The sequence below is a fragment of the Panicum virgatum genome, chromosome 5K (genome assembly GCF_016808335.1).
Source record: "Panicum virgatum strain AP13 chromosome 5K, P.virgatum_v5, whole genome shotgun sequence".
NCBI classification, from domain to species: Eukaryota; Viridiplantae; Streptophyta; class Magnoliopsida; order Poales; family Poaceae; genus Panicum; species Panicum virgatum.
The window spans coordinates 45,556,083-45,568,063 of NC_053140.1; the positions used below are offsets into that span (position 1 = coordinate 45,556,083).

The following is an 11,981-nucleotide window of genomic DNA, read 5'->3' on the forward strand; positions in this document are numbered from 1 at the left end:
CACGACCTAATTAGGTTCATTAGATTCGTCTCGCGATTTACAATCCATTTGTGTAATGCGATTTTTTCCGACTATATTTAATACACCATGCAAGCAATTTACAATTTTTTTGGAATTTTGAAGTTTGAAACTAAACACGGCCTTATTAAAATTCGTGTTATTTTGATGAATTGGCCGAAGATAATAAAACAAAGAAAGGAAAGCAATATTTGCCTTCTAATCAAGCATACGGTTCAATTATTGTCTCAATCATACGTAACGTAATTGTTCTGAATCAGACATTAGAAACACGTGGGACGTTGGATTAGTTTGGGATGGCTGAGATGAAAAATTTTCCGCCACCTTAAAACGTCTTTGTGCCTGCTCTTTCTTGTTCTTTTTTTTTGAAATAGACAAGAATAAGGAATAACATATTGAAAGGACTATCCCAGTCTTTTGCAAATGTAACACTCTTAGAAACATCAATATAGAATTACCATTAGGATTGTGGAGTTCCTTGGCACTGCAAGATTCACTATCGGGCGTAATTAACATTACTCTGAAAATTACAATTTTTGAATCAATCATGACGTAATCAATCAATCAATCCGGGCGGCGGCGCCTTGTCGCTTCCAGAAAATTAAACATAGCTTCCTCCTCAAACTGAGGTCTAATAATCATATAATTACTTCCGAGTAAGTATAGTATAGTATCTGCGGGAACAACAATGGAGCCGCCCCGGCCCGCTACTTCCGCTTGTTCTTGGAGGCGAAGCGGAGGACGAGGTAGAAAAGGACGCGGTAGAAGACGGCCCAGCCGAGGAGGTAGAGCACCATCCGCCACTTGCGGTCCTCGGCGGTGCTGATGCCCAGCTGACGGAGGATGTCGTCGCCGGTGAGCCTGACGGGCTCCGTGGCGAACAGCCGGTCCCCGTCGAACTCGTTCATCAGCAGGCCCTCGTACGGGTACTTCATCGTCGAGATGGTGTTCATCCACTTCCACGCCAGCGGGATGCTGTGGCTGCTCAGGAAGTAGCCGCAGAAGAGGAAGAAGAGCGCCGTGAACGCGATCACGGCCGCGTACCTGCATCGCCATTGACAATGGCCCGCCCGCTCTGTCAGAATTCATCACAGGTGCTATAGCTGGGCCGTTGTTTGGTATGTATGGGCTTTATTTGTTTTTTTGATAGGAACGTATGGGCTTTATTAAATGCTTCTACAGCCCGGCCCATATAATGAGTTCAGCTGATGAGCATATGGATTGGGCAATGACGGGCCGGGCCAATCTACTGATTGAGCAAGAAAGAAAGATTCTGAAATTAAAATCGAAAAACCAAACCGGAAATGTTGTTACCCGAGGATGAAGTTGGGCACGACGGAGCTGATGAAGACGACGAAGGAGTTGGTGGAGAGCAGGGACGCGTAGAGCATGACGAGGAAGTAGAGGAACTGGCCGTGGAGCTTGAGCGCGAACCAGACGATGCCGGCGTAGGCGGCGGCCTGGAGCAGGAGGAACGGGAGGTAGGTGACGAGCCCGGCGACGACGTAGGCGGAGGCGCGGTACGCGTTGTGCGACGTCTCCCTGATGAAGATGAAGCGCTCCTGGATGAAGGCCGGCACGGCGTCGTTGGAGGAGAAGAAGAAGACGCAGACGGTGAAGATGAAGAAGCTGAGGCGGTTGGTGATGCCCTGCGGGTCGTCCTTGGGCTTGGTGAACATGGTGGCCATCAGGAACCCCATCACCGTCAGCACCATCAGCCGCGACAGGAACAGCTCCGGCGTGCGCCGGATGTTGGTGAAGTTGCGGCGCATCAGCACCCACACCTCCCCGGCGTACGGGTTGGCGAACTTGCCGCGGTGGCCCAGCGCGTTGATGCCCACGCCGGGGGCGCCCGTCGCGTTCGGCCCGGCGGCGCGGTGCGTCGGCGTCAGGTAGTCGTCCTCGTTCACCGTGCACGCGCTGCTCAGCGGCGTCGGCGTGCCCATCACGATCTCCGGTGTGTACGACCTGTGGTTGTGCTGCGACCTCCCGGCGTGCTGGTCCTTGTGCTTGGGGCGCCGGGACGGCGTCAGCTGCACGCCGCCGCTCCACGGGGACCTCGAGTGCTGGCTCCTCATGCTGTGGTCGAAGTCCTCGCCACCGAGGCTGCCCATCGTCGGCGTCTGCGCGATGCTGGACACTGTGGAGACAAGCCCACCCTCGGCGCCGGTGAGCTTGGGCGGCTTGAGGCCGGTGAGGCAGAACTCGGCGAGCGCCTTGACGCCGAACTCCGACTGCTCGTACTCCTGGATGACGTCGAGGAGGTGCTCGATGGAGTTCTCCCCCTTTGGCACCCTGCGCCCCATGCGGGCGAGGTGCGCGGTCACCTCCTTGGGCCCGCCGCTGTACATGAGCTGCCCGCGCGCCAGGATGACGAGGTGGTCCAGCAGCAGCAGGATGCGCGACGACGGCTGGTGGATGGTGAGCACCACCGTGCTCCCGGCGCACGCGATGTCGTGCACCTTCTCGATCACGCTGTGCGCGCTCGTCGAGTCCAGCCCCGACGTCGGCTCGTCCAGGAACAGCAGCGCCGGGCCGTGGATGATGTCCACGCCGATCGAGACGCGCCGGCGTTCGCCGCCGGACACGCCCCTCGTGCCCTCGTCGCCGATGTACGTGTTCCTCGACGACTGCAGCTCACCACTGATACCGTCAGGAATTCATTCAATTCATGCGTTGCGTGCTCTGTTTCGAAGCGGAGTCGCCTAACAAACAAACAACAGTTGGCTAGTAGTACTCACGGTGAGGCCGAGCTGCTCGATGAGGTTGTCGACGCGGAGCTTCTTGTCGGAGGCGGAGACGGAGGAGCCGAGGCGGAAGTCGGCGGCGAACATGAGCGTCTCGTAGACGGTGAGCATCGGGAAGAGGCGGTCGTCCTGCATGACGTAGGCCGACGAGCGCTTGATGAGGCTGGGGCTCATCTCGACGCCGTCGAGCGCGACGCGGCCGTCGAGGCTGGCGATGCGCCCCGCCAGCGCGTCCAGGAAGGTGGACTTGCCGGCGCCGCTGGGGCCCATGACGGCCGTGACGCAGCCCTTGGGCGCGCAGCCGGTGATCTCGTGCAGCAGGTCCACGTCCTTCTTCTCCCACTCCCCGCCGGCGCCGCGCTGCTTCTTGACCACCGTGTACGTGAGGCTGGTGAACTCCAGCCCGCCCGCGAAGCCGAACCGCCCCGCCGCCTTCTCCGGCTGCTGCTGCCGCGCCATGTCGATCACCGTCTCCAGGCGGTGCCCGCCGGCGTGCCGGCCATTGTGCTGGTGCTGGTGCGCCATGCCGTGCACCGTGCGCGCACCGGTCTGGTGGTCGCCTATGAATTTTGTTGCCATGCAGCCGGTACGCATATAAAAAGCGCTAGCTTCTTGCCTGCATGTCACTTCCAGCTTCGTTAATTTGTCCGGTTGGTAGGTACCTGGCGCCGGGCGACAGAAATGAGGGTGCGCGAGGCAGCGTGTCATCGGAGTGAACGTTTGTGGCGGTCAGTTTGTTTGGACCGTCGATGGTGACCGGGGGCAGGCAGCTTGTCCTCGACAGTATCATGGCGAGGTCCAAACAAAACCGGGTGTGGCAAGGCTTCTAGAAATGGTGAGCTTAAAGGGTTGTAAGATTATATTCTGCGAGCGAGAGAGCTGGTTCCTTGCTATCTATGTTCTGTTCAGAAGTTACAGTCCAGAGCCGGTACGCATATAAAAAAAAACATCATGAAGTGTTGCTTTTGCCTGTCATCGCACAGAGAGATCTAAAAAGCCTGAACACAGAGGTGCGCACCTTCAACCCTGTCCCTGAATGTTGTCAACTTGTCGTATTGAATTCGAAAACAAATTTGATCTTATTTCTTCCATTTTGAAATGTAAGATATTTTGGTTTGTTTAAAATTGACTATTCTAATTTTGACGAAGTTTATAAAAAAGACTAATAATATTTTGAATATCAAATAAGAATAATTAGATTCCTATAAAATATATTTTCATAATGTATTTATTTGAGATGTAAGATGCTAATATTTTTCTCTTTAAGTCTGGTCAAATTTAGAGTACCTTAATTTAGGATAAAGCAAAATACTTTATATTTTAGGATGGAAGAAGTACTATCCAACTAAAATATACAGAAATTGAAGCATAGATAGAGAGATGAGCGAAATTTCTATTCGTTGTCTGTTGGAGTTCGGAACTTCGAATGAAGTTCGCTTTAACTTGCCCACTCCTCCTGTAGTCCTGTCCCTCGTAGGTTCATTTCATCCATCGTTCCCTAATCCCTCTGCATTTGTTTTTTTAAAGAGAATATATCAGATGCAAATCAATCTCTTTCGTACAAATCGTGCAAATTTCAATCAGAACTACCGAATCAACATTCGAGGGGATGCGCAGGGGAGTGGGAAGGGGAATTTGCAAAAGTGTGATTAGAGGCGGACAACTAATTGTAAAATTATCCAATCCATCCATATTCATTGGATGTTGATTCGGTGGCCTAGATTGAAGTTTGCATAGTTTACACGAAAAAGATTGGTTTGCACTTCCGTTTTTGAGAATTCCTAATCCCTTCGCAGAACGGTCAAAGGCCCCGTTTGGTTCCTTTTAGAAAATCTAGTATTTTGCATGCATGGAGTAGCAAATGAAGTCTATTTACAAAATGTCTTCACGGGTGTGTGTAACTTTTCGCGACGAATCTAATGATGATAATTAATCGATGATTGGCTATAGTAATGCTATAGTAACTATCCTCTAATCATGTAGTCGATTCGTCAGAATTTCTAGCGCAGGGGTTCTAGAGTTGGTTTTATAAATTATTTTTATTTAATACTCATAATTAACTTAACTGTCAAAATTGTATTTTCTAGAATTCTAGACAAACCAAACAGGGAGAAGTCCAAACACAACGCCGGGCCTGTGGCTCGACCGATCTGCAGCCTAGCATTACCAAGGCCCAGCTCAATTCGGCACCGTGCGGTAGGGGAGAAGAGGAGGAGAGGCCGAGGATAACGGACGGACGCGTCGCGGATTCACGGCCACCGCAGAAACCGAGCGAGGGAAAAAAAACGGCTCCCTCCGTCCAGAAAGGTCAGAACTCGGAGCCTGCGTTTCTTCTGAAATCACGAGATGAGATATAGCCGGTGAACAATCAGAGCGCCCCCCCCATGGCGCCATCCGCTGCCACCACCACCACCACCTCCTCCGCGCGCCTCCTCCTCGCCTCGCCCCAGTCCCCGCCCGCTCTCCTCGGGCTCCGCGGCTGCGGCCGTCGCAGCACCGTGGGGCTGGCGCGCCGAGGCGGCGGCTGCGCGCGCCGCCTGCGGGTTGTTCGGCGCGGCGCGGCGGACGAGGAGGCCGGGGCCACCACGCGGGGGCAGCAGTCGGTGGAGGAGGCAGTCGAGGACCCGGCGCCCGGCCGCGACCTCGTCACGCTCGCAGCCTGCCTCGTCGGCCTCCTCACCGGCGTCTCCGTCGTGCTCTTCAACCTCTCGGTATGGTACCCACCTCGCGAGCTCAACCATGGTTCGATCGGTTGGTTTATTACGCAGACAGTCAGACCTGCGTGGAACGGTGTCCGTTCTACGGTAGTTTGACATTTTGAAGTAATGGAGTTGAATTGGTTCGAGGCAACTGAACAGCTATTTGATCATGTATATCTTGCTTCAGAATTCTGATCCCCAAAGTTGCTGAATCACTTCGCCATGCTATTCAGTTGCTTACATTTTATTCTGGCAAGTCCTCAGACTTCAAAAATATTAGTTTCCCTTTGATCAGTGACTTGAACATGTTGGGTGCATTTTAGTACTGAAGAATTATTTTAAATTCTCGTGCTGTCCATTTAAGTTCCTAACTTCCTCAAGCTAAATCCTGTAGTCCTGCAATTTAAGATGGAACCTTTTTTTTGTGTGATATATATAGGTTCATGAAATACGTGACATTTTCTGGGATGGTATTCCTTCGCGTGGCGCTTCATGGCTGAGGGAAGAACCGATCAGTGAAGTCTGGCAGAGAGTGATATTTGTTCCAGTCAGTGGAGGTGTTATAGTAGGAGGATTGAACGCATTAAGAATTTCTGTCAAAACTAACTCAGATGGCCCTATGTCCAAGGCAAAGAGTGCAATTAGGCCATTATTGAAAGCTGTGGCAGCATCTTTCACACTTGGAACTGGCAATTCTTTGGGTCCTGAGGGTCCCAGTGTGGAGATTGGTTCTTCAATAGCCAAAGGATTTGGAAATGTGTTTGGCTGGGAGGGTGGGAAAAAGCTATCTCTTGTGGCAGCTGGATCAGCAGCTGGAATTTCATCAGGTAACTTTTACTATCTGTAGCATGAGCACTGTATGTTGTAAACATTTGTGCCACATGTATAATAAATTTAAAATGCCGTGAATGTTTTCTCGATTTCTTCTTGTCCATGGCAAATGATTGTCACCGACTTAACATCAATCCATTTTCTTTAGCAACACCACATCAATATTCCATGTCCTTCGCCTATTGTAGATTATTTCCCCTAAATTTCAAATTGTGATGCTGGTGTATGTTAATTTTTGAACCACCAATTATGAATAGATTAGTATGCTGATAGCTATACATGATGTATTGGTTCATTGGTTGCATAATATATGCGGCATTATTCTGTAGATTGCATTAGATTCACCTTCCATGGATACTTAAAATGCTCCACAACTCAGCATGTCAATTCAGTTTTCTGTCTTCTTTCTGATTTCATTTTACTTTTATTTCAGGTGATTTCCTTGTATTTTAGGTTTTAATGCTGCTGTTGCTGGGTGCTTTTTTGCGGTGGAATCTGTTTTGTGGCCTTCTTCTACGGATTCCTCATCCCTTGCCAACTCAACACCGATGGTGATACTCAGTTCAGTGATAGCATCTGTTGTTTCAGAAATTGGTCTAGGTTCCGACCCCGCTTTCACTGTTCCAGAATATGATTTTCGCTCCCCAACAGGTACCTCGTTATAATTGAGATTTCAGCACTGTTGATAACTGAGTTTTACAAAACTTCTAATGGTGATGATGTTTTAACCAGTTGCTGTTTCGTAGCACTCTCTAAATAACTTTAGATGTCAAATAAAGTAGGTATGTGCAACTGTTGATGTCAAAAGTTACTGAAACATGACACAAAATGTAACATTGCTGTAAGCTAGCTGATTTTTGGATTACTTTGTTTCGAACTGCATATGCTCTTGTCCTCCTGATAATTGAGTTGGGGAATGGTGTACATTGTCTCTGAGAGCACGCAAACCCCTCCTATCCATCCAAGTTTGCCAAAATGTCCCTTACAGCTATAGAATTCCTTTACAGTCCTCTTGATGGTAGGTTAGTTATGGTGTCTGTTTTATGATATCCTCTTTTTACATTTTGTTTTTCGTGCTCCAGAGATTGAAAGTATGAGGATATTTACATGACTTCATAAATGTCAGAACTTCCTCTATATCTTTTGCTGGGTGTCTTCTGTGGATTGGTATCAATCACATTATCAAGATGTACATCACTTGCTATGGAGACAGTTGAGAGATTACAAAGTGCAACAGGATTACCAAAGGCTGCATCGCCTGCATTAGGTGGCCTTATTGTTGGTCTCCTAGCACTCATGTACCCTGAAGTATTGTATTGGGGCTTTGAAAATGTTGATATCTTGCTGGAATCACGACCATTTACAAGTGGCCTCTCCGCGACTATATTGGTCCAGCTCATTGGAGTGAAAATATTAGCAACGTCTTTGTGCAGAGCTTTTGGATTGGTTGGTGGTTACTATGCACCATCTCTTTTTATTGGTGCAGCCACAGGGATGGCATATGGCAAGTTCATGAGGTTTACATTCACTGGTCCTGAACCACTCCTGCATATCCCTTTCCTAGATGTGGCATCACCTCAAGCTTATGGCCTGGTAACATGCCTACCAATTCAGCTCTCTCATCTGCATTCTGCATTTTTCTTCTTCTTCTCAACTATCTTAATAACTATCTCTTTACAGTGTTATGTTATTATTTTTTGTATTCCAAATGTTAAACTAGTTTTCCACTCCTTGTACCTTGGATGACAATATTAAGCAAAGAACATGATAATTTCTTGTGTTTTCTTCCTTTTTGTTTAATCTTCACAGGTAGGTATGGCGGCTACCCTTGCTGGTGTATGTAAGGTGCCTCTGACATCGGTGCTCCTACTTTTTGAGCTTACACATGACTATCGTATAGTTCTACCTTTGCTTGGGGCTGTTGGGTTATCATCTTGGATTGCTTCTCCTCAAAGGTTCTCTAAAAGCATTAGGAGTAAGCTGGATTCTCTGGAGGAGAAATCAAGTATTGCTCAACAGGCAAACAGCTTGCCCACTCAAAACAAACAAGTCAGATCCATGGATACGGTTGATTCATCTCAAGAATTATGTAAAATTGAAAGCTCCCTTTGTGTCTATGATGCCAATGATGAGAATATGTTTGAGAATATTACTGTTGCAGAGGCCATGAAAACTAACTATTTTTCAGTCTCAATGACAACTCCATTAGTTGAGGCACTAGATCTTATGCTTGCAGAGAAGCAGCCCTTTGTTATTGTCACTGAGAATAACCGGTCTGTAATAGGCTTGTTAGCACTAAAAAGTATCCAAGATTTCTGCCGAGCTGCAAAAGATACAAGGGCACAAGATGAGGTGAGATGTGATTTGGAGTTCTGCAGAGTACATAGGTTAGGCAAACGGTCAAGTTCTTTTTTGAGATCTATAGATATTTTGTCGTCTCAACACAGTGATCATGCATTATTGTCTTACCTATGAACTTTCACCAGTTTGGTTAGATATAACCAACTTACTGGGTAGTTGCATCCATGCCAACTCTGGATCGTAGCTAGCATCTAGTAGGGAGGTGAGCATTCTAAGCCATACTACAACCCAGATACACCAAACAAATAGCTTTGTAATGAATTATACCTGATACCATAAGTTTAATATTCACAATGTGTCAAACACAATTGTCAAGTTTGGTTAGTTCTTGTGAGCACGACAACCTTTGTATCTCCAAGTTTCTCTGGTTTATGCATACTTCCAAGTTTTCCTTTAAAAAATAAAATGGATTTCTTGTTTGTTTGGTGAGATCGAATAGTAATTTAGAGGATGTCTAAGTTTAGGTAACATTTATTGCCAGATGGTCATATTTGTTAACTGATTGGGAGTTTGCTCAATCTTGGTGCAGCTAAAGGAATTCCTGGTATCTCATGTTTACCATGCAGGCAAGTGTAAATCATGCTATGTGACTCCTCAGATGCCACTTACTACTGCAGAGAAGATTATGGATTCTCATGGTGTGGATCACCTTCCTGTAGTCTCTGAACCTGCTAATCTTCAGGACAGCGGACTTTTGATAGGTTTTGTAGACAGAGAATGCATCACCATCGCTCGAAGGTAATTGTAGAATTCTTCTAAATTGAACATAATATTGGTTGTATTCCAATTGCCAATTTATACTAATGGTGTTCTTATGTCTTTCGTGTCCTGTTCTCATTCAGAGCCATGTCAATGAAAGAATTTTTCAGATCTACATATGAGATTGGGAAGGAAGAGAGATCTAGCACGGAAGGGAGGAGATGAGGCAATACAGGAGCACTTGCTACTTCGCAAGCTGTATGATATTTTGCAGCTTGGATAATTGCAGGTGCAGCCTGCAAACCTGGCCTGGTTTCATGCGCCATCTGTTCTATAACTGGTCAAGGCTAAGGCTTCATCGCGTTGGTCTGCTAACTTCATAATGTGATTCAAATGTGCGGTTAAGGAGGGCCTCTATTTTTTTTTCTGAAAGTATCTCCCTTACCATCACCCATGTGTGCATAGTTTTGTCGCAGTGCGTTGCAGTTTCCTGATCATTTTAAATTTTTAATTGATAAGCTGAATTAGCAGCTGAGAACTGAACAAGGTCGGGTGTTGTTACGTTCTATTCTTCTTTCCACTTTTTGAAACCAATTAAAATCGAAATACAGGAGAGGTTGAAAAAGCATTCATAAGCTTGATTTGCTATCAATGTCCTGTCTCCGTATCCTACCGTGCGCCAGGGCCGGCGTTCTGTACTTGTGCAATTACATGAGTTAAAATGGGGACTACAAAATTCGGTGCTGGTCAAGATGCACTGACCGACCTACTATATAATTGATGTTTTTTGGAAATTAAATTAGAATATTCGAAGAGCACGAAATTGCTGCTTCAATGTATGTCCAGTGATGGTCTCAAAATGAACTCAAAGCTGTAGGCTTTCTATAGCGACATTTCAATTACATTTTTTTTTTCCTGGCAAGTTGAGGGCATGCTGCTGCCGTATGAATGGGCGATTTTTCTTTTGTTCTGCATGGTTGAATAAGAACTGCAAAGTCTGAACTGTTAGGGGATTGATGTCCAGTCCAACCTTGTTACAATTATTAAGTCTGGAAAAATGTAGCTAATCATGTTACGTGCGAACTTCATGGAGTTGAAGAGTAAATATGGAGCTTATCTGTATCCATGTTCCATGCGCACGAATAAGAAAAAGGAGGCAACACGAAAGGGACACATGATGATACATACAGTTAATATCCCTATCAAGATTATGCAATTTTTCAACATAGGGATTAACAGGGCTGCAGAACATGCTTGTTTTTCTTTTGAGGAGTCCCAGGACATGCTTGTCGTCAAGTTGTGATTTGTAACTAGTACTAGAGACGATTCTGAAGATATACGAGAACAAAAGAAAGATACAAGTTAGAATGTTCAGAATCATTCAGCAAAAGTGTCCACTAGCACGTCGCCTAAACGATTTAAGTACATGGGCGTTCAGAATCACTAGGCAAAAGTGTCCAGTTTGTACGAACACAAACACAAAACTTTTCAGTATTCCGTGGTCTCTGATGATCATGCATGTAGATATCCTCTAACTTGCTGTCACGAGTTCATCACGACAAGACCGAAGCTAGCTACCAGCAGCAAGAAGCTTACAGGATTAAGTATAGCATAGCATGTAGCATCATAACCAGAGCTCTTGCACGCCGGCCCACCTTGCCGTCGTCGTCGCCGAGCTCGATCGTCAGCGGCGCCGGGCCTTGCCGCGGGCCGCCGGCAGCTGCTTGTCCTTGCCGAAGATGCCGCAGAAGCCGCAGGCCGCGACGCGCGGGGACGGCGGGTCCAGCGCCGGCTGCACGTGCCCGGCCCTGTACCCGCCGTGGCCGCTGGATACGCTCCTCCGCTGCTGCCGCGCGGCCGCCGCCTGTGTCGCCCCGGCCGGCTTGGCGAGCTCGCCCGACGCCGGCCTGTGCTTGTCCTCCCACACCGTCCCCGACGACCCGGACCGCCGGAACGTCTCGCTCGACCGCTGCAGCCCCGCCATGGCGTCCGCTATGAGCTCGCTCGCGACCTCTTCCTGCCCGTTGCTGCCGTCCGCGCGCGGCCGGCGCAGCGCCTATACACACGGCTGCAAGCGCGGACCGGAGCTCCTGGGGGAGTCAGATCAAAATCATGTGATATGGAGATAAGGGAAGGGCGGATCAGGATCAATGGAGCTGAAAGGAATGTGGTTTATAAAGTTTCTTCATCGCCTGCGGGCTGCGGCTGACCGACCTGCAATGGACTGACTGATGAACAGGTGGAGACGCGTTCAGGTGATGGGTGACCCGCTCGCCCTGCTCCCTCGCTCGCTTGGGTTGCTTAGCCTCGTCGATCACCCGACTTTGAATTGTTTTTTTTAAACAAAATCTTCAGGAGCCGGTCGTGACGGTTCCTGTTTATTCAGACCGCGCAAGCATGGCATTGGCTCTGATTCTGTTATAGTTTACTTTTTTTAGGAGAAAAAACAGGCGTTTGCTTGGTGACTGAAGTTGTGGTGTGGAATGATTGATACGTGCCAAGATGGACGACGGACGCAGCACGGGAGCAGTGGCGAATCTAAATGTCAATGTTAGGGTGGTCCAATGCAAACAAAATTTTTTTAACTAGTTGTGAGGCTGAAAATATAGTTAATTTCTTTTAGAAA

General features: G+C 47.8%; 3 protein-coding genes across 6 annotated transcripts; 1 reads left to right on the forward strand and 2 right to left on the reverse strand.

The window, feature by feature from the left end:
- Window positions 1-484: 484 nt before the first annotated feature.
- On the reverse strand, window positions 485-3,290 carry LOC120710152 (ABC transporter G family member STR2-like). The gene is made up of 3 exons (XM_039995815.1): window positions 2,760-3,290; window positions 1,333-2,648; window positions 485-1,062 (listed from the first exon to the last, which is right to left on the reverse strand). The coding sequence occupies exons 1-3, from the start codon at window positions 3,288-3,290 to the stop codon at window positions 726-728; spliced, it is 2,184 nt and encodes a 727-aa protein (XP_039851749.1). The 3' UTR covers window positions 485-725.
- A 1,772-nt stretch (window positions 3,291-5,062) lies between these two features.
- On the forward strand, window positions 5,063-9,990 carry LOC120707770 (chloride channel protein CLC-e-like). 4 transcript variants are annotated; one of them, XM_039992777.1, is made up of 7 exons: window positions 5,068-5,476; window positions 5,904-6,291; window positions 6,785-6,946; window positions 7,422-7,888; window positions 8,105-8,647; window positions 9,186-9,394; window positions 9,499-9,990. In XM_039992777.1, the coding sequence occupies exons 1-7, from the start codon at window positions 5,150-5,152 to the stop codon at window positions 9,578-9,580; spliced, it is 2,178 nt and encodes a 725-aa protein (XP_039848711.1). In that variant the 5' UTR covers window positions 5,068-5,149; the 3' UTR covers window positions 9,581-9,990. The 4 variants fall into 4 exon arrangements, with proteins under 4 accessions (XP_039848712.1, XP_039848711.1, XP_039848710.1 ...); XM_039992776.1 differs by having other exon boundaries at window positions 5,069-5,476; window positions 6,749-6,946; XM_039992779.1 differs by lacking the exon at window positions 5,068-5,476 and adding an exon at window positions 5,672-5,716 and having other exon boundaries at window positions 6,749-6,946.
- Window positions 9,991-10,543: 553 nt separating this feature from the next.
- Window positions 10,544-11,700, reverse strand: LOC120707772 (MAPK kinase substrate protein At1g80180-like). The gene is made up of 2 exons (XM_039992780.1): window positions 11,570-11,700; window positions 10,544-11,445 (listed from the first exon to the last, which is right to left on the reverse strand). The coding sequence occupies exon 2, from the start codon at window positions 11,337-11,339 to the stop codon at window positions 11,040-11,042; it is 300 nt and encodes a 99-aa protein (XP_039848714.1). The 5' UTR covers window positions 11,340-11,445; window positions 11,570-11,700; the 3' UTR covers window positions 10,544-11,039.
- Window positions 11,701-11,981: the final 281 nt, after the last annotated feature.